Raw genomic sequence first — 21,140 nt, 5'->3', positions numbered from 1 at the left:
CATGCCGCAACTAAAAGTTCACATGCCACAACTAAGGAGCCTGCCTGCCGCAACTAAGACCCAGCACAACCAAATAAATAAATATTTCCAAAAATGTTTTAAATAGATAAATATACTAGGAGGAAAAATTGTTCAAGGTAATTTGTAAAGAAAAAGGTTATATTAGATAATGTTTAGTACAGACATTTTTGTTATAAATACATAATACGTATAGAAATCTCTGCATAACACGAGAACACAGACTATATTGATAACAGTAAGCATTTCTCAGGGTGAAGTGAGGGAAAGCCTTTTCTTTTTCATTCATACCCTATATTAGGTTCAAAAGACATGACTGGGTTCCAGCCTGAACAAAATTATCACAAGCTCGTCAGAATTACCGTATGGGCTCTAGGTCATCCCTGAGAGGGGATTGGGGCAAGGAAATGGCCCCAAAGGAGGACCCAAGTCAAAGCGCATTTCCTGAGCTCAGCCGCTCCTTGAATCTGCCCCTCGGAGCCAGAGCACCTGTGGCTCCCGCCTCCATAGCGGCCATCGGGGATGCTGGGCCCAGAATGCGCAGGGGCGGGAGGGTGGAAAAAGTAGACTGCTGACAAGTGATTTAGCTGCCTCGGAGGTTTGAGATAACCAGAAGCGCAGGAAGAGTGTGTCTCAGAGCCTTTTCCACCTGCATACCAGGGCGCTGAGGGCGGGGGCGGGGGCGGGGGCGGGGGCGGGGGCTGGACGTGGTATAAGACTGCCGCCCTGGTCAGGTCTGGAGAAGCTTGACTCCCAACCGAGTCTGCACCCCACATCAGATCAGGCCCTGCGGAGGTGAGAAGGGGCCTCATATAGGGTGGGGGAATGAGGCTGGCTGGACAGCTGAGTCCTGTTCCCGAGGGGAGGGGGCAGTGGGGAGGCTGGACGCCTGGCTCTGACAGATGAGGGGCTGGAGGTCTGGAATTTTGGGTCTCCTAGGGGAAAAGGAACTAGGGATACAGACTTATGGATGGGGAGAGCTGGGAGTCCAGATTCCTGGGTCCCAGGGGGAAGGACTCCTGGGTCTGAAGGAAGAGGGGGCTGGGGGCCAGGACTCCTGCTTCCTGAACTCTGTCCTTCTCAGCCCCAGCAGAAGAGACCCCTCCTCTGCCCGGCACATCCCCTGAGCGACTCAGAGAAGCCACGATGGCAGGATTTCTTCTTCCACCCCTGCTGACCCTACTGCTGTCCTTAGCCCTGGGATCTGCTGCACAGGAAGGTGAGGACCAGTCTGGGAGGGCTGCCCTAACCCTTGGACCTCCCATCATCGCCAGTGACCCTCTTCAAGGGCCCCTCTCTCCAAGGGGTCCCTGAGTCAGGACCTCCCTCTGCTCCAGCAGCTTCCTGCCTCGGAAGACAAGACTCTTCTGCCTCTTTTCTTCCTGCTTCCTTCTGACTCCTGGGGTCTCTGTGTCCCCCAGGCCCTGTCTTCTGCACTCAGGGTCTCTCCTATCAGCTTCTGTCGTCACCCCCAGACAGACAAGATGCTCCTCCTGGGTTTCTGAGTGGGCTGCCTCTGTCTCCCTCCATCTGCATCTCCTGCTTCCTCTGCACTGCTCTCCATTTCTGCCTCTGCATTTCTCCCTGTCTCTCTGTCTGTCTCCATCTCTGTCTCCAGATCCCTGTGCTGCTGACTCAGCCCTCCTCTGAGGCTTACTACCCATGTTTTTCTCCATGTCTCTATCCAGCCCAGGATGAAGGCGGCACAAAGATTATTGGGGGAGTCCCATGTGGAAAAAACTCCCGGCCCTGGCAGGTGGCCCTGCTCAGAGGCAATCAGATCTACTGTGGAGGCGTGCTGGTCAACGAGTGGTGGGTGCTTACTGCTGCCCACTGCATGTTGAAGTACGTGGACAGGGCTGCTCTGAGCACTTCCAGCTCTCCCCCTGGGTCCCTGCCCCCCCCGCAGTCTCTGTTCCACTGCCCCCCATCTCTGCCCTCCCCACTCTCTGGGTCTCTGTCGTTCCCCCCCACCCCCGCCCAGGATCTCTGTTTTTCTCTCTCTGGGTCTCTGTTCCCCCTCTCTCTCTAGGTCCCTGTCCCACTCTCTCACTCACAGTGACTCTATGAATGTTGCTTCCTTCTCCCAGTGCGTACAGCGTGCATATGGGCAGTGAATCCCTGAGAAGAGGCCAGAAGATCAGAGCCACAATGTCATTTCGCCACCCCGGCTACTCCTCAGAGAGCCAGGTTAATGACATCATGCTGGTGAAGCTAGATAAGCGGGCCAGGCTGTCAACCAGCGTGAAGAAAGTCAACCTGCCTTCCCGCTGTGAACCCCCTGGGACCACATGTACCGTTTCTGGCTGGGGCGCCATCACCAGCCCTGTTGGTGAGGCTCCCTCAGTGACCCAGAAGCCCCAGACCCTGACACCCTCCTCCCTCAGACCCCGGAGACCAGGAATCAGGATCCTAATGTTGAGCGCCCCAGCCCGCTCCTCCTTCAGGGTCTAGGATCCTGGACCCCCATCCTCTCCCCATCAGGACCCACGGGTCCACAGTCCCAGGCCTCTGACTGACAAGCTCCCCCACCCTCATCTTGCAGTGACCCTTCCAGTGGAACTCATGTGCACAGACGTCGACATCGTCTCCTCTAGAGACTGCAAGAAGGTTTACGAGGACTTGCTGGCAGATTCCATGCTGTGTGCTGCCATCCCCAACTCCAGCACCAATGCCTGCAACGTGAGCCCTCCTTCCTTCCCTGCCCTGGGTCCCTGGCTGCTTCGTCTCAGCACAGAGCCCCATCTTCCTTCCCCCTCTATCCAGAATCTTTGCACCTGACCTTGGCGTTGAGCATTCCCTCATCAACCCCCGCCCCACCGTAGGCCCAGCTTTCCTAGCTTTCTCTACCCCATTCTCTGCTCAGGTCAGTAGTGGCAGCCCAATGGGGGCTGGTATGGCCCTGAGGATGAGGCAGAAAGGTGAATGGGAGGGGCTGGGGATGGGCAACATGCGGCCAGGATTAGGGGAAGGCGAGTGAAGCCTTGGCTTCAAACCCAACCTTTAAAGGGGAGGGGGTGCCCAGAAAACTCAGTAATCAAGATAAATCACATTCTAATGCAACATTTTTCAAAAAATCTATGCAAAAGTCCACGATGAACAAAATGTCAGAATTTTCAATAAAGAGCCATCAGTTTTACTGAATTTCCCACTTACCTCAGGCTTCAATAAGTCTCAGCACAGCCCTGTACTGACCCTTTATCTAAAATTGGGATACTGTGTTCATCATGGACTTTTTCATATTAAATTCAATTTTAAGGTATTGCAGTAAAATACGATTTATTGCAATTACTGAGACTGTGTGCCCGAAGTTAACGTCTCACTCACCTCCCTTGGGTCCTGGTCCTGGGCCAAGAACTGTCTCTCCCTCCTCTTTTTTTTTTTTTTTTTTTTTTTTTTTTTTTTTGCAGTACGCGGGCCTCTCACTGTTGTGGCCTCTCCCGCTGCGGAGCACAGGCTCATGGACCCAGCCGCTCCGCAGCATGTGGGATCTTCCCGGACCGGGGCACGAACCCATGTCCCCTGCATTGGCAGGCAGACTCTCAACCACTGCGCCACCAGGGAAGCCCCTCTCCCTCCTCTTTGTAACCCCCTCCCCGTCTCTCAACATTATCTGCCCACATCTCCCTTTACACCTGATTTCATTTCATTCTTTGCATCAGTGTGGCCGCCCACCCCCGCCCCCATTGGCTGTCTGCTTCTGTCACTCTTTTTTTTTTTTTTTTTTTTTGGCGGTACGCGGGCCTCTCACCGCTGTGGCCTCTCCCCTTGCGGAGCACAGGCTCCGGACGCGCAGGCCCAGCGGCCATGGCTCACGGGCCCAGCCGCTCCGCGAGCATGTGGGATCTTCCCGGACCGGGGCACGAACCCGCGTGCCCTGCACCAGCAGGCGGACTCTCCACCACTGCGCCACCAGGGAAGCCTGTCCCCCTTTTCACTTGTCCACCTCCCTGCCCCTTTCTCCAGCCCCTGCACTACTGTTTCTCTGTCCTCCTTCTCCTCCTGCACCGTTCTTTTGTCCATGCTTTGCTTTACCTCTCCTCCTCTTCTCTGTGACCCTTCCCCTTTCCTTGTCTCTCTCCCCGGACCTCCACTCCTTTTGCTCTCACCTGCATCCTCAGCTGTCAGGGGTGGTGGGAGGGTAAGTGTTAGGGATGGGGTGATGGGACAGGAGTGTGTGTCCTAGAGAATGGGGCATCCTTCTCTTCCCCGCGTGAGGGCCGGCTTCATGAATGTGCAAGTTGTACAGTGACACAGGGTCCCACGCTCAGGAGAGTCCCACCCTTGGTTTAAAGCACTCCTGTTGCTGTCTTGAAATTCTTAATACTTTCTGAGCGAGGGAGCCCACCCTTTCATTTTGCACTGGGCCTCGTGAGTTGTGTCATCGGTTAGGCCCCTGATTTCCAAGACCACCCTGTCCCTCTTTCATGCCCATGTATCCATTCCCTGGAGATAGGGCTCCTTCTTCCACGGGCTTGGCGCTGAGTCCTCAAAGATGGGGAAGAAATGGGGCTCTGACCCCCTGGAAGCCCTGCCCCTTCCCTGTGATTGGTCCCATTGGCCAGGGCTCAAGCCAATGTCTTCAGAGAACGTGGTTTGTCTTCTCCATGATGGCCCTAATTCCTGCTCTACTATTGGTCCCCAGAGACAATGAGTCTCTCCCCATTGGCCAGGGTGTAAGTCCGGGGTCTGGCAAGACAAAGGCTGACAACCGTGGGGGTGTATGAGACAGAAGTGGGGGCGGGACTTCATTCTGAAGCTGAAGCTAATTTGCTTTGTCTCCTCCAGGGTGACTCAGGGGGACCACTGATGTGCAATGGCTCTTTGCAAGGCCTGGTGTCCTGGGGAGTTTACCCTTGCGGCCAACCCAACTACCCAGGTGTCTATACCCAGGTCTGTAAGTACATCGATTGGATAAACGACACCATGAAAAAGTATTGCTAATCGCTCCATACTCCCATCTCTCCATCCCTACACCATGAAAAGGACATTCACAGAAATAAGGACATCGATGATCTCCAGTCATACTTGACTTTACTTTTCCTCGAAGACATATCAAAACCTCAACAATATGCCATGTGTGTAAGTCAATCAGATCAGCAAGGACTTAAAACCAAAACAAGAAACACAAAAACCTCAGGGCTGGTAAAGAGGGAGTGAGACCAGCACTCTCGGCCACTGAAACTGTAAATTCATACGATTTTTATGGAAGTTGATTTGGCAACGTGAATCAGGACCCTTGTTCTCCACTTTTGACCCAGTAATTCTAGCTCTAGGAAGAGACTACTAAAAAAAAAAAAAAAATCCAAAATGTGGAGCAAGGTTTGAATTTATCACAACATTATTTATCATAGCAAAACAGTGGAAACACTGAATATGTCCAGAATCAGTGGAGTGTTTAAGTAAACGATAGGCTAGCTTGAGACAAGCATATTATGAAGCTGCTCAGGATAATAATTATGCAGAATTGATAGTGTTATGCAAGGATGTCTATGCTATGTGATGTTAAATGAAAAAAGGAAGATACAGAAATACATGTGTATGTGAGCCTTGCTATGTAAAATGAAACTATTCACAAAATAAAACCTGAAATCATGTGTACCAAACTGCATACAGCGGTAGTCATGGGAAGGTAGCCTGCTTCCTTCCATTTACTTTTCTGTGGGTATGCACTTTTATAACCTGAAAAACAACAGTGGAAAAGCTCTGGAGATCTAAGGTGGAGGAGAGGAGACCCTTAGAGAGGAAGACAGGAAAGAAAAATGTATCTGATTTTTGGTCCCTTGCCTTGCCTCCCTGCCCAGTGGCATATTTTTCTCCATTTTCTGGGTCTCAGTCTTCCTCATCGGTGAAATGGAGAAGAGAAAGAGGGAAAGGGAAGGTAAAGAGAGTAAAAGGGAGGGAGGAGAGAATATGTCTACTTCCTCAGGGCGGAAAGGGGTGTGAAAGTGTTTCTGGACATGTCCAAGGGTGACAAACTAGGAGAGAGGGAGAAGGTTTGGGAGAAGCATAGGGCTGGCAGGAAGACAGGACACCTGGGTCCCACAGGGGCCCCCCAAAAGTGAGCCCCCAGCCTCCTGGATGCCAGGGGAGGCCCAGGGGAGGCTGGGGGCTGGGAACCCAAGTAGGTGGTCTCCTGTCCTCAAGAAGGCAGGGAAGGGGCCTCAGAAAGGGTGGAGGTAGGAGTCCCAGTAGCTCAGCCTGGCCATGCCCCTACTCCTGCCACCCAAGTCTCCCAGTCAGTCATACCTCAGAAGGTGCTGACAGAGGGAGCCTCTCCGATGCCCAGGACTCACCTCTCCTACCTGTCTTTCCAGTTTCTCCCCCAGAATTCTTGACTGGTCAACATTCTCTTCTTGTTGAAGCTCCACCATCTTCCCCGCTCTCCTAGCCTCCTATTCTCCCACCCTTCTTCATATTGCAGGAATTCTGTAGCCACCGTGGAATTTCTTAACTTCCTCTGGTGTTCCTGTGCACAGGAAGCTAAGTCCCCTCCTCCCTCAGACCCAGGAGTCCAGGCCCCCAGCCCCTCCCGCCTCTGGATCTGTGTCAAGTTTAAGGAATGTCAAGAGTATTTGGCCACCACCCTCATGAAGCTCCATCAACTTCCCCTTTCTCCAGCAAGCCACCCTAAATCCATATTCAACCTAAAAATTTAAAAAGTAACAAAACATGACAGTTGCACTAGGTCAGCCTATAGACAGTTGGCTATGCCTCTTGGCAGCTCTTGTATACACGTCTGGAGGTGGATTGGTTTACAATGACTTGAGCTCTTACTCTTGTTGAATTTTTTAAAAACAACTTCCTTTTTCTTTGGGTAGCTGATAAAGTGTAATAGTTAAAGACACTGACTCTGGAAACTGCTCTTTTTGGGTGCCAATCCCAGTTCTGGCAGCTGCAAGCTATTCACCTTTGAGCACATCACTTCCCCACCCTTGTTCCTTCATCCTTGAAATGAGAGAAATAGCACCTATTTCCCAGGGCTGTTATGAAGATTGTATAAGTTTAATATTCAGAAAGTGCTAGAACATTGTCTGACACGGAATAAGCCTGCAATGAGTGTTGGGCTTTTTTTGTTTGTTTGTTTGTTTTTGGCTGTACCACGTGGCATGTGGGATCTTAGTTGCCCAACCACGGATCGAACCCGCGTCCCCTGCATTGGAAGCCTGGAGTCAACCACTGGACCACCAGGGAAGTCCCTGAGTGTTAGTTTTTATTGTTTGTGACTTCTGGCTCTCTTCCCTGCTTACACTTTTCATAAAGTTTTCTTGTAAAACATTTTCTTTATTGAAGACTTTTGCGGAGCATGTCACTTTGGAGAAAAACATCCCATAAATAAGCATGTGGGGATGGCAAAACCATGAAGGCCACTGGCAAATGCCTAGAGTTGGGGACTTCATTCTCTCTCTTAGAGGTTCTTCCACTCTCCACTGCCTACCACCTCCCTCCTTTCCCACAGGGCTCTCAATAACTCCTCCCAAATCCACCCATCCCATATTATAGTAAGGTGGAACCAGAGGGGGCCCCAAGAGATGGGCCATGTCCACCGCCATGTTGGAAGTTGAGTTCCAATTCCGGCTCCACCGTTTCCTGGGTGTTTAAGGTTGAGCAATTAAATTCCTTTCTCTGAGCCTCAGTTTTCTTTTCTGTAAAACAGGAGTGGAAGGAATGAAGTCATTTAGTCATTTGGTCAACATTTCCTAAGGCTTCCTCTGGGCCGAGTCCTGTGCTGGTGCTTGGGACATAGAGGTGAGTGAGAACCAGTGCCTGCCCTCAAGGAGCTCATGGTCCAGTGGGGGAGATGGATGTGGATCCAGATGGTCACCATCCAGCGTGACATGAAGGAGGCACCTGCTGTGGAATCTTAGATGAGAGTGACTAACCCATCTGCAGAGGGTTGGAAGTTGGGTGGTGTTCAGGGAAGTCTTCCTGAAGGAGGTAATGTTTAAGCAAAGACTTGGAGGACAAGTTGTTACCAGGAGAAGGTGGGAAGAGCATTCTGGGAGGCAGGAATAGCATAGGCGAAGGCCTAGAGGTTAGAAGACATGGAACGGTTCAGGAAAGCTTCAAGTAATCTCCATGGCTGGAGCACAAGAAGACAAGTGGGTAGAGCTGCACTGAGAATATGGCAGCCACTCGCCTTGGTGGCTCCTGACTCGTGAACTGTGGCAGCTCCAACTGAGTTGTGCTGTAATTGTAGAAGACACATCGGATTCCAAACACTTATCATGCAAAAAATAAGAAAGCAAACCACCTCTTTAAAACTGTATTTTGGGGACTTCCCTGGTGGTCCAGTGGTTAAGAGTCCGCCTTGCAATGCAGGGAATGTGGGTTCGATCCCGGGTCAAGGAGCTAGTATCCCACATGCCTCGGGGCAACTGAGCCCATGGGCCACAACTAATGAGCTCGCGCGCCTCAACAAGAGGCCCTGTGATGCAAACTACAGACCCCACGCGCTCTGGAACCCGTGCGCCACAACTACAGAGCCTATGCGACCTGGAGCCCGAGCGCCACAACTAGAGAGAGAAAACCCTAATGCCACAACTAGAGAGAAGCCCGCGCACCACAACGAAGAGCCCGCGTGCTGCAACGAAAGATCCTGCATGACTCAATGAAGATCCCGTGTGCTGCAACTAAGACCCGACACAGCCAAAATACATTAAATAAATAAATAAATAAATAATAAATCTTTAAAAATAAAATTGTATTTTGATTTCGCATTGGAATAATATTGTTTTGGATGTATTGGGCTGAATGAGATGTTAAAATGAACTCTTGTTTTTTGGGTTTTTTTTTTTTTTTTTACTTTTTAAAAAAATTGTGGCTACTAGAAAATTTAAAAGTGCATGTGGGGACTTCTCTGGTGGCGCGGTGGTTAAGAATCCGCCTGCCAATGCAGGGGACACGGGTTCCAGCCCTGGTCTGGGAAGATCCCACATGCTGCGGAGCAACAAAACCCGTGCGCCACAACTACTGAGCCCGCGTGCCACAACTACTGAAGCCCGCGAGTCTAGAGCCCGTGCTCCACAAGAGAAGCCACCGCAATGAGAAGCCTGTGCACTGCAACGAAGAGTAGCCCCCACTCGCCGCAACTAGAGAAAGCCCGCACGCAGCAGTGAAGACACAATGCAGCCAAAAATAAATAAATTTATTTTTAAAAAATGCGTGTGTACCTGGCATTATATTTCTTTTGGCCAGTGCTGCTCTGGATGCTGAAGGGCTGCGACTTTGTCCTGGAGATGCTGGGGGACCCAGGCCAGGGCTGTGAGCCAGACAGAGGCAATGTCAGCTCTGACACAAGAAGATGCCTCTGAGGTCAAGTGAAGGATACAGAGAAGGGGAAGAGTTTGGGGTAATGGTCCAGGTGGGAGAGAAGCAGGTCTGAGGTGGGACCAGGGACGTAGGGATGGAGAGAAGGGACCACACAGAGAGAGGAGGCTGTGGGATAGGACTTGGGGATCAATGGGCCATGAGCGGTCCAAACTGGTACCTAGGAGGAAGGTGGGTCCTGAGAGGAAGATGCTGAGTTCAGTGGTGAGATGAGTGAGAAGGGCCTGGGGGAAACCGGGGGGCAAGAGGAGCAGCCCCAGAGAATATATCAAAGGCCAAAGTGGTTTTCATCCCAGGAGTGACAGGGGACAAGCAAAGGTGGGAGCAATTAGATTTAATGCAAGAATTAAATGCTACCCATAGTGCCAGGCCCAAGCTGGTGCTGAGGTGGACATTATTCATATCAGTTGTACTTATTGCTCAATGACTTTCCCAAAAGCTTCCATCTCCCATCTTGCCTGTCCGTGTGATCATCACACCCATTTCCCTCCAGGCGCCGCACGTACACCCATTCCTCCGGCTCATGCCAGTCTGCCATTTCCCTGCATGCACCAGACCCTTTAACTACCTCTCTCCTCCTGACTAAAAAGCCCAAGTTTAAAGACACCTCTTCAAATCTGCCTGGATCCCCCCATAGGTTCCTGGACCCCCGTTTCTCATCACACTTTTCCTGCATTCCTGTTTATTTCTGTGTCTCTCTGTACACGTTAAATCTCATCAACAAGTCCTGAGATCCTCCTGGGTCCCACTAGCTTCCCTGCTGCCTTCTCCCATGCCATCCCTTCTGCAGGAGCTAATTCCCCTCTGTGCCTACACACGCTTCTCCTGGAAACGCAGGTGGAACCTAGGAGAGGTAAGAAGAGAGATTTAGAGAGTGTCAACGGAGACATGGAAAATCAAGGAGAAAGACAGAGATACAGAGAAAAGTATGGAGAAAGAGGCAGAGGGGTGGAGAGACACAAACAGAGGCAGACACGGAGGCACCCCCCGCCATGGCCAGGGAGAGCGCTGGACACCGAGAGACTTGGAGGAGGGGGACCAGGAGGGTCAAGAGTCCTGATATCCGGGCAGAGGTGGGTGGACAATCAAAGGACAGCAACAGGACTTTATCTCAGATAGAGATAAAGGGAAGCTATTGATGCAGCTGGCCGTCCACCTGCCCGGAAGAGAGCTTGAGAAATGGAACTGACAAGAGCATGGCACTGGGTGCTGGGGACAGACAAAGCCCGATTGTTCGAAGGCCCTTTCCCCACAGTGCCTGGGTCTGCACCACAGCCTGGGGCAGGGGCGGGTACCAGCTTGGTGCCACACGCTTCCTTGCTGGCTGGTTTTGCTGTGTCTTGTGAGGACACTGAGTTTCTCCAGCATCCACAGAGGGACTTACAGGCAGGTGCGTGAATCACCCCAACCCCACTGAACCCATAAGGCCTGGTTGCCAGTGCCCAAGGGTGCTGAACCCAGGAGTGACAGCCTGCAGGCCCCAGAGCGCTCACAGAAGAGGTGGGAGGACAGGGGGTTCTGTGTGTTTGCCTGGGATGCAGGCATTTGGGTCCTCAGATCCTTTCTTTCTTGCTTTCTTTTTAAATTAATTAATTTATTTTTATTTATTTATTTTTTGGCTGCCCTGGGTCTTTGTTACTGCCCGCGGGGTTTCTCTAGTTGCGGCGAGCGAGGGTTACTCTTTGTTGCGGTGCGCGGGCTTCTTATGGCGGTGGCTTCTATTGTTGCGGAGCACAGGCTCTAGGCGCGCGGGCTTCAGTAGTTGCAGCGCTCAGGCTCAGTAGTTGTGGCTCACAGGCTCTAGAGTGCAGGCTCAGTAGTTGTGGCGCACGGGCTTAGTTGCTCCACGGCATGTTGGATCTTCCCGGGCCAGGGCTCGAACCCGTGTCCCCTGCATTGGCAGGTGGATTCTCAACCACTGCGCCACCAGGGAAGCCCCTCAGATCCTTTCTTGCTCAAGGACCTAGAAGTCTCGGAACTGAGGAGAACAAGCTCCTGCCTTTCCTTCCTTTAGATGCAGGTGTGCAGACTCCCAGCTCCTTTCTCCTTGAAGGTCCAGAATACTCAGCCCCCAGCCCCCTCCCCCCTCAGACCTGGGAACCCGGGCGCCCAGTGCACTCAGGGACCTGCACTGCCCTCCCTGGAAGCCGGGGTCAGGGGGGCCATCAGGCACGGAGCTGTGGGAGGAATATGTGTGGGAGGCCTGGGTGAGGAGGAAAAGGGCGGGTCTCCCTCCTGCCTCAGGGACCTGGGGAGGCAGAGGTTAAAAGGAAACACCAGGAGCACCTGAGGACAGGACCAGCCTCTTCCAGGGGGGGTCAGGGAGCTCAGGGTGTCTGTCTGCCAGGCCCTGGGCGCCACAGCCCCTACCTTCTCTGCTTTCTGCCCTCCGTCTCTGACTCTTGAGGCGTCCTCTGTGTTTTCAGCGTCCCTTCTCTCCCCGCGGTTCCCTGCATTTCTGACTCTCTGTCTGTCTCCCTTTCTGTCTGCCCGTGACACGTACTGTCCCTGCCCCCAACCCAAGAGTCGACCCCCAGGCAGCCGGCCCCCAGCAGGTAAGATCACACCTCCCACCAGAACCTACAGGTGTGGGGTTGAGCAACAGGTAAGCCCAGAGCCAAGGGGAGGAGGAGCGATCCCACGGAGAGGGAAGAATGTCAGGGGCCCTCCCTCCCCCTGTTACTAAGAGGCCAACTAGAGGCGAGCACAGAAAAATAAGCACCGTGAACAGCAGGTGCTGGGTCCTCCCTGGCACCCGCCTTCGTGGGACCCTCAGATGCAAGACATGGGTCGGGGAGACAAGAAATCAGGAGGCTAAATGGGAAAGACAGAAGTCAAGGGTCAGGAGAGCAGGGCAGGCCAGGGAGGAAGGAGAGGATGAGGAGGGAGAAGAGGGAGGGGACTGGGCGAAGTCTGAGGCCGGGACTGATCCAGCATTTGGCTTCCCCTCTCAGGAATGGCCATGAAGAGGCTGATTGTAACACTGATTCTGGTCGCTGCAGGTAGGCACAAAAGGGCGGGGCAGGGGGCTGTTTGGGCATGGGGTGGGGGTTGTTGATGGGGAAGCGATTGGAACTGGGATGGGGATACACAGGAGGACGGAGGGGGGTGGGTCTCAAATGAGGAAGACACAGGGGTTAAATGAGGGATGAGGGATGCAGATGGGGAAGCGGTGGGAGGTGGCCTTGAAGATGGGGAAGGGTTTGAGGATGAGCTTGGTTTGGGAGATGGGGTTAGAGACGGGGAAATTGGTTGGAGGTGGGTTTAAAGATAAGAACGCTTAGGGATGGATTTGGCTTTGGGGATGGGGATTGAGATGAAGAAGGAGTGGGTCTGAGGAAGGGTTTGAGGATGGGGCTGGTTTGGGACATGGGGATGGAGATGATCCTGATGATTAAACAGCAATGGGGTTCACCTTGGGGGAGGCCCCTGATGTCTCCAGACCTTCTCTCTGACTCAGACCCTCCCTCCCTCAGCCCAGACAGAGGAACAGAATAAGGTGCTGCATGGTGGACCCTGTGAGCAGACATCTCACCCCTACCAAGCTGCCCTTTACAGCTCAGGCCACTTGCTCTGTGGGGGAGTCCTCATTCATCCACTGTGGGTCCTCACCGCTGCCCACTGCAAAAAACCGTGAGTCTCCACCCTGTGAATGAGGAGTGGTTGCAATTAGACCCTGCGGGAGTCTTGCACACTTCACACGTCCGCCTGTCCGATCATGAGGCCATCTGATAATCAGGCTCAACTGGCCAGTATTTAACTGATGACTAAATACGTGTCAGGCAGTGTTTGGGGCCCTGGGGATATCACAGTGAAGAAAACAAGCAAAACTGCTGCTTTGATGAACTGACCTTCTACAGGGCCCTGTAGGCAGCGATGGATTTAATTCTAAGGGCTGGGGGAAGCCACACAGAGTTTTAATCAGGGAAGCAGCATGATCTGATTTACATTTTTAAGAGCACTCTGGAAAGTGAACTGGGCGGGAGATGAAGGGATGCATGTGGAGGCTGTTGCCATTGTCCTGAGACGGACCAGGATGGTGGCCCTGGGGATGGAGGGAAGTTGAAAACCTGGGGAAGTGTTCTGAGGCTGAGTCAGCAGGACTTGGTGGTGTGGAATGGGAGAGAAAGAGAACAAGCAGGGCTGACTTCCGGGGATGGGACTGGAACAACTGGCTGTTTTGATGTGTCTTTCTCTGAGTCAGGGGAGAGGGAAAGAGGAGCAGTTTGGATATGGGTGGCGGAGCCTCAGACATTTTGTTTTAGCCTAGGTGAGTCTCAGGTACCTGGCTGATGTTCAAGAAGGATGCCAGGTTGGCTGCTGGTGCTCAGGGGAGAGGCCAGAGATGGAGGTAAACATTACGGCTTTAAATACCACACACAGGTGGTATTTAAAGCTATGGGATGGGATGAGATCATCCAAAAAGTGGGCATAGATAGAGGACCATAGAGGACCCAGGACTAATCCTCAGGGCACTAATCACCGCTAGTTTGATGAACAACAACCACCAGTTTTTTCAGCGCTCACTATGGGCCACGTACCCAGGTAGGCAGTTTCTATACCTTTCCTGGAATCCCCCACAATAAGGGACTCTTTGCTTCTGAGGAAACTGAAGCTCAGAGAAGTAGCAAGTGACAAACCAACAGGTGCCGTATCCCAGTGGGAGCGGGGAGAGACCCCAACAGGGGTCTCACCTTGCAGGGTCATGGACACAATGGACCCCCCAGGGTGGTCTCCCCCAAGCGCTGGTAAACCTGGCATCACTCCCACCATCCTCATTCATTCATTCAGTGCACATTGATCGAGAGCACCCACTAACAGCCAGATTTGAGCTGGGCAGTGGGAATTCAGCAAAGACTGAGACGGGGAGATACCCAGAGTCTCTGCCCTCGGGAACACAGGAGCAGAAATGTGCAGGAAGACAGTTATAGAATCCTCGAAAAACTACACATTTACAAATTACTCTAAGTCCAATGAAAGCAAAAAACCAGGGATGGCTCCGTGAGAGAAAAGAACAGAGGTACCTGCTTTAGATGGAAGAAGGTGTCAGGAAGGACTTTCTGATGAGATGAAATTCAAACTGAGGCATGGAAAATGAGAAAGGGTAGCCAAAGGAAGAAGCGGGCAGAGCATCCAGGGCAGAGGAGATGCAAGGACAAAAGAAGTGGGAACAATCTGAAGAGTTCTAAGAAAAGAAAGTTACTGGTTCACTGAGGGTCAGAGGATAGTGGGATAAGGCACTTGGGCTTTATTCTGAGGGTAATGGGGAGCTATGGAAAGTTTCTGAGCAAGGGAGTAATGCTTTGATCCATTTCACAAATATTTATTGAACATCTATCATATGCCAGACACTGGTCTAGGCACCGAGGAGGATGTATCTGACTGATACAAAAATCCCACCTTGATATTCTAGAACTGTGCCATCTGATGCAGTAGCCATTAGCCACATATGGCCAATTAAATTTACATGAATAAAAATGAAACGAATTTCCAAATCCACTAGCCACACTTCAAGGGCTCAGTAGCTGCCTGTGGTCAGTGGTCACTGTTTCAAACAGTGCAGATAGACAATATTTCCATCCTTACAGAAACTTCTATCGAATAGCACGGCTGTGGCAGAGGGAGAGACAGTAAAAGAAGTGACTATTTAACAATACATATATAGTGTGTCAGACAGTGATGTTAGGTTCTCTGGTGGAAAGGAAATCAGGAGAGGGAGCTAGGACTTGCCTGTTGGGGTGGATACTTGCATTTTAATTGGGTCTTCAGGGAAGGCCTCACTGAGAAGGTGACACTTGAAGGAGGTGAGGGAGTGAGGCATGCAGATATCTGGGGGAAAGAGTTGCTGGCAGAGAGAACAGCCAGTGCAAAGGCCCTGGGGTGAGAGGATGACTATTGTGTTCAAGGAAAGGCAGTGAAGCCGGTGTGGCTGGAACAGAAGGAGAAGGGGGAGAGCGGGAGATAACTGACAGGTGATGGGGACGGATCGTGCAGGACCTTGTAGGCCACAGTGAGAACTTTGGCCTCTATTCTGAGCAAGATGGGAGTCACAGGAGGGTTCTGAGCACAGGAGGGACAAAGCTGGCTTATATTGTTAAAATAGCTCTGGCTGCTTTGTGGAGGACAGACCATAGAGGGGCAAAGATAGAAGCCAGGAGTCCAGTGAGACTGTAGTCCAGGTAAGAGATTATGGTGGCTCAGACCAAGATGGCAGCAGTGGGAGAGGTGAGAAGTGGTCAGAGTCTGGGTATGCTTTGGAGAGACAAAAGGATTTCTGGACAGCTGGGAGGTGAGTCAAGAAATAAAGAGTCAAGAATAGTCTCCAGGTTATTCTGGAAGGGTGGAGCTGTCATTTACTGACCTGGGAAGACAGTGAGGGGAGAAGACCGGATGGTTCATGGTGTTCCAGGCTACCCCACCTCCCACCGTAGCCCCCTCTGGAGTCTCAGCTGCAGCCCAAGGGCTCCAGGTGAGACCCAGCCCTTCTCTTTCCCAGGAATCTTCAGGTCTACCTGGGGAAGCACAACCTTCAGCAAAGGGAGAGTTTCCAGGAGGAGAGCTCTGTTGTCCGGACCGTGGTCCACCCTGGCTACAACGCCGCCACCCATGACCAGGACATCATGCTCTTGCGCCTGTCACGTCCAGCCAAATTCTCTGCACACATACAGCCCCTGTCCCTGGAAAGAGACTGCTCAGCCAACCACACCAGCTGCCACATCCTAGGCTGGGGCAAGATGGCAGATGGTCAGTAGGGGGAAAATGATGCAGGTGACCCATGATCAGTGGGTGATGGGTCATGGGGAGGTGGGTTAATGGTGAGAATCAATGGGGTAGTGTATCAGTGGGTGAAAGTTCAGTGGGGAGGGAGGGCAAATATGGGAGTTGGGCCAATAAGTGAACAGCCAATGGAGAGAGTAGATCAACAGGTGAATGGCATGGAGATGTGGGCCATAAGATGAAGGGTCAATGAGGAGGGAGGGTCACTGTGGAGATACTAATCAGGAAGGGGGCCAGTTGTCAAAAGGGTCCAACCAGGATGCCCTGATGATCAATAAAGGATAAATGGAGGAGGGGCTAATGGAAGAAGCAGGGGACACAGCTGAAGGACGTGAACTGAGAAAGCGAACAGTGTAGAGAAAGCTAATGTGGGAAGGGTCAATTGAGAAGAGTCAGTGGTCAAGAGGGGTCACTAGAAGAAGGACTAGAGGAAGAATCAATAGATCAGCAGGAACCATTGAGGGTAGGCCAGTGAGTGAAGGGCCCAAAAGGAAGGGAGAACCAATGCGGGAGGATGAGGCCATTTAGGAAAGAAGCAGTGAGGGAGTAGACCTTTGGATGAAGGGCCAATAGAAGGGAGAACCAATGGGGAAAGAAGGGACCAGTTAGGAAAGACCCAAAGTCAAGTGGTGACCAATCAGGATGAGCCAATGGGCAAGAAGGGTCCAATGAAGGAGGACGGGCTATAACAGAGGAGGGACTAAGAGAGGAAGAGAGTCTAGAGGTCAGCTGAACTACTGAAGAAGGTGGGACCAATGGAAGAGAGACAAGTGAAGGCAGGAACGAAGAGAAGGAAAACCAATAGGAAATGAGAACCGGTAGAGAAGGGGTAATTAGTGAGGAAGACAGGCCAATGTGAGGGAAGACTGACGGAAAGAGGGACCAATCAGGAGTCAGGTGATGGAAGTGGGTTTTGAGAATGAGCAATAAATAGGAAAAAGGGAACCACTGGGAAATAGGGTCCAATAGGGGAGGGAGGATTTATAGGTGTTGGAGGATCAATGGGAAGGGTGGGTTGTGAAGTGATCCTGGCCCATCTGTCTGTGCAGGTGATTTCCCTAACATCATCCAGTGTGCATACCTCCACCTGGTGCCCCATGAGGAGTGTGACCGTGCCTACCCTGGCCAGATCACCCAAAACATGGTGTGTGCCGGGGATGAGAAACACGGGAAGGACTCCTGCCAGGTGAGGACACCAGGGCCCACCAGTTACATAGCCAAGGACAGAGATGGGCAGGAAGAGACAGACACATACAGACCAAACTAGAGCTTTACAGAGACAGGCTGGGTGAAAATCAGAGGCATGATAAGGGAGAGAGACTCAATTTGATACACAGAAACACAATCAGGGACAGGTAGAGATAAAAAGCCAGTCAGCAGAGACAGGAAATGCAGAGACAAGGATGGAGATGAAGAGATCAAGAACCACAGAGACACAGTAGGGAGGTAGATGGTGCCAGGAGACTGTCCCTGCTCCAACAGAACCCCCACAAGTTCTGCTTGGAAATAACCACACTGTGCAGAAGGGGGACCATAGCTGGGGAGAGAAGGGGCTCCATCCCCACTCCCAAATACTCTTAACTTGGGTTTCTGCCACCTTTGTCCATTGGATTTCTCCTTTTGATGCCAAAACTGAACCCTGTGCATTGAAGGATCTGCAGAGACCAGCCAAGAGGGAGAAAGAGACAAAGATAGAGAAAACTGATACACAGTGAGTTGGATGCAAAGAAAGGGCAGGAGATGAGCCCCATTTCTGAGACCGTCTGTCCTCTCTTTAGAGATCTCTGTGTTTCTGAGTCTCCCTCAGTCTCTTCTATTTCCCTATCTGTGACTTTGTGTCTGTCTGTCTGTCTCTCTCTGTATGTGTGTCTTTCTCTCCATCTCTGAGTGTCTTTCCCCCTCTCTACATGTCTCTGTGTCTCCTTCTGTCTGTCTTTCCTTCTCTGCGAGTCTGTATCTGACTCTCTCCCTCGTTAACCACAGGGTGATTCTGGGGGTCCGTTGGTGTGTGGCGACCGTCTCCGAGGCCTTGTGTCATGGGGTAACATCCCCTGCGGATCCAAGGAGAAGCCAGGCGTCTACACCGACGTCTGCAGATATGGCCACTGGATCGGAAAAACCATTCAGGCCCACTGATCCTGATATGTGACCTCCACTTCTTGACCTTCCCCCCACCTGCCCAGACCCGACCCTTAATGCTTAATAAAAGTGGTGACACCACAGCACAAATCCTCCCTGATTTTACCTCAGCCCCTTCCTTGCATCACTAGGAGTGATGGGAACACCAGCTAAGGTCCCAACCCCGCCACTAAGAGAATACAGGAAAGTCCCTTCCGAGCATCTCTCCCTCCCCAGTTACTCCATGGGCTCGACTTCTTCCTACAGAGAAGTGGTCCCAAGTCTGGCCAAACCTGAGCTGGGCTCCCAGCTCCCCCACTTGCTTAGCCGTGCAACCGCGGGAAGCGCCTTCCTTCAGCGTGTAAATTTTCTCATCTCTAAAATAAGGATAATAATCGTATATCCCTCATAAGGCGGTGGCTATGTTGTTGCGGAGATTCAAGGCTGTAAACATGTGAGACACATACAGCAGTGCCTGGCACACCCGTGTGAACAATAAAGAGTGAATTTTATTATTCGTGGTACCTTTGGCTTTTATCCCACCTCTGCCTCTCCGAAGCCCAGATACCCTTAGTTCCCTTTTACAGCCCAGCTTGGTTTTTCTCCTCCCTGGGAAGACCTCCCCGTCTCCTCCACCTAGCTAGCCCTGAGGGGTGGCTTTCTCCACTAAACTCCCCCTGTAGCAGCAAAAGCAGGGAGATGAGAGGGCTGGGAGGCCACTGTGTGTGGGTAAGAGTGATGGGAGATACAGAGAGCAGGGACCAGATCCCAAAAGACCCCAGACCCCAGGTTGAGAGGCTAGGGCTTCTCCTGAGAGCAGAGGGGAGCCATGGAAGGGATGAGAGCAGAAGCAGCTCTGGGGCCATGTGCAGGATGGACCAGAAAGAAAAGACCAGAGGCCAGGGGGGCGTAGAAATGATGGTGCAGGGAGAGAAGATGAGGGCTGAGCAGGGGCTGGGGCTGGGACAGCTGGAGAGGGAGGCTGAGGATGAGCTCACCGTGTGGAGAAGTGTGGGGGGGTGGCATACTCAAGATGCTAATGACCTGCAGAAAAGTCTGGGAGTGTGAGAACATCTGCTGTGTTCCGGAGATGGCAAATCATCCAGGTTGGTGGGGGCTGGGGTTTGAGGCCAGAGAAATAGGTGACATGGCTGGGAAAGTAGGTCACTGGAAGATGGCGTTGGGCCCTGAGTACAAGGCAGAAGTACTTGACCTTGATCCTGAGGGCCTTGAGAAAAGGAAGGACAGGGTCAGATGTGGGTATTTGAAAGATCTCATTGCAGTCCATTTGAGGAGAGGGGGATGGGCAGGGAGGTGGAGAGACTGGAGGCCCTCCCCGAAATGAGGGGGGCAGACAGGCAGAACTGGATGAGGACCCAGGCTTCTCCATGCTTTCTGGGGTTCTTCCACCCACATGCACGAAGCGTGATCCCGCACTGATGCGCGCACCCCTATCCCCAAGCCCCAGGTCAGTCCCTGTCCTCAGAGAGGCCATCCTCTCTTGACCCCCACTGCACCATCTCCAAGAAAGACAAAACGACATCTAAGCCAGGCATCCTCCCAGGAAGATGAATGGGATAGTAAGTGGCTCCCAGGAGAAAGGGAAAAGAGGGTCCAACATGGGAGCTGAAGTTTCGAGAGCAGAGAAATATTTAGGAACAGAGGGAGGATCAGACACAATGGTCCATTTGCTTCACAAACATTTATCGCAACCTTATTTTTGCCCAGCATAGAGTAGAATGAAGTTGGAAATTGTTACACAGAGCGGCCACACCATAGGAGATATTCAAAGTCAGTCATGTGTCATTTTATGATAGAAGAGCTATGTGGTCCAGAGACAGAGGCAGTATATGAAAAGAACAGTGTCTCTCGAGCCTAAAGATCTTTAGATTTGAGGAAAAGCACACTTAGATGTCTCAAGAACCAAAGAAAGGTGAGATTTTATCAAGGTGAAATTTACCAAAGGTGAAATTTTTGCGATGGGAGGGAGTAATTGACTTTTTATGAGTGCATGAAAATATCAAGTCATGTGATGGCCCGGGCCCACCTTGACCAGCCCCTTTTAGAAGTTATGGAGAATAAATAGGGGCATGAAATTCACTGGGGTCACCAGGAAGAACCCAATCAATGAACGTCCAGACCAAAATCAACTTCAGTTAACTGAGAGGAAATCATCTTCCTTAATGGATACTAACAACAATAACAAGCAGAGAGGTAACGTGGTTCACCCAGAGTCTCGAAGACAGTAAGTGGTCAAGTCAGAGTTGAATGCCGGGGGGCTGGTGCCAGAGTTTGGGTTCCTAACTGCTCGGCTATATGAACATGTTCTTCCAATTCTGATATGTTTTCAAAATGAGCATAGAAATGTTTGAAGGCTCAACCCTTAACATGAATATTGTTGGAAGCAGAATCTCTGCACGTTTGGTGTTTAAGGTGTTTGTATGTCTACTAGAATTTTATCTACTGTGGGGATAGTCTTGTGACTTCAGCTTGGAATGGGTCATTGCTCTGTGATTTTTTTCTTTTTTTCGGTACGCGGGCCTCTCACTGTTGTGGCTTCTCCCGTTGCAGAGCACAGGCTCCGGACGCGCAGGCTCAGCGGCCATGGCTCACGAGCCCAGCCGCTCCGCGGCATGTGGGATCTTCCCGGACCGGGGCACGAACCCAAGTCCCCTGCATCGGCAGGCGGACTCTCAACCACTGCGCCACCAGGGAAGCCCTGCTCTGTGATTTTTAAGTTAGAGTGATCCCAAGTTTATATTCAGTGTTGAGATACTTGACAGAATGCAATGTTGATCATTTTTTTAAATATTTATTTATTTATTTATATACTTATTTATTTGGTTGTGCCGGGTCTTAGTTGTGACATGCAGGATCTTTGTTGCAGCATGCAGGCT

General features: G+C 51.6%; 2 protein-coding genes across 4 annotated transcripts; both read left to right on the top strand.

Moving 5' to 3' along the window:
• Positions 1-778: 778 nt before the first annotated feature.
• LOC307066020 (kallikrein-7-like) lies at positions 779-5,629 on the top strand. 2 transcript variants are annotated; one of them, XM_079723070.1, is made up of 6 exons: positions 779-813; positions 1,103-1,237; positions 1,707-1,863; positions 2,109-2,350; positions 2,564-2,700; positions 4,807-5,629. In XM_079723070.1, the coding sequence occupies exons 2-6, from the start codon at positions 1,165-1,167 to the stop codon at positions 4,960-4,962; spliced, it is 765 nt and encodes a 254-aa protein (XP_079579196.1). In that variant the 5' UTR covers positions 779-813; positions 1,103-1,164; the 3' UTR covers positions 4,963-5,629. The 2 variants fall into 2 exon arrangements, with proteins under 2 accessions (XP_079579196.1, XP_079579197.1); XM_079723071.1 differs by having other exon boundaries at positions 798-813; positions 1,112-1,237.
• A 6,221-nt stretch (positions 5,630-11,850) lies between these two features.
• On the top strand, positions 11,851-18,755 carry LOC307066019 (kallikrein-6-like). 2 transcript variants are annotated; one of them, XM_079723068.1, is made up of 7 exons: positions 11,851-11,903; positions 12,303-12,350; positions 12,825-12,981; positions 15,845-16,092; positions 17,175-17,311; positions 17,778-17,836; positions 18,109-18,755. In XM_079723068.1, the coding sequence occupies exons 2-7, from the start codon at positions 12,305-12,307 to the stop codon at positions 18,272-18,274; spliced, it is 813 nt and encodes a 270-aa protein (XP_079579194.1). In that variant the 5' UTR covers positions 11,851-11,903; positions 12,303-12,304; the 3' UTR covers positions 18,275-18,755. The 2 variants fall into 2 exon arrangements, with proteins under 2 accessions (XP_079579194.1, XP_079579195.1); XM_079723069.1 differs by lacking the exon at positions 17,778-17,836.
• The last annotated feature ends 2,385 nt before the right edge of the window (positions 18,756-21,140 follow it).

Source organism: Hyperoodon ampullatus (assembly GCF_949752795.1).
Source record: "Hyperoodon ampullatus genome assembly, chromosome: 18".
Lineage (NCBI taxonomy): Eukaryota > Metazoa > Chordata > Mammalia > Artiodactyla > Ziphiidae > Hyperoodon > Hyperoodon ampullatus.
Note: the sequence above shows the minus strand (reverse complement) of the source record. Positions and strands in the feature narration are given on the sequence as shown.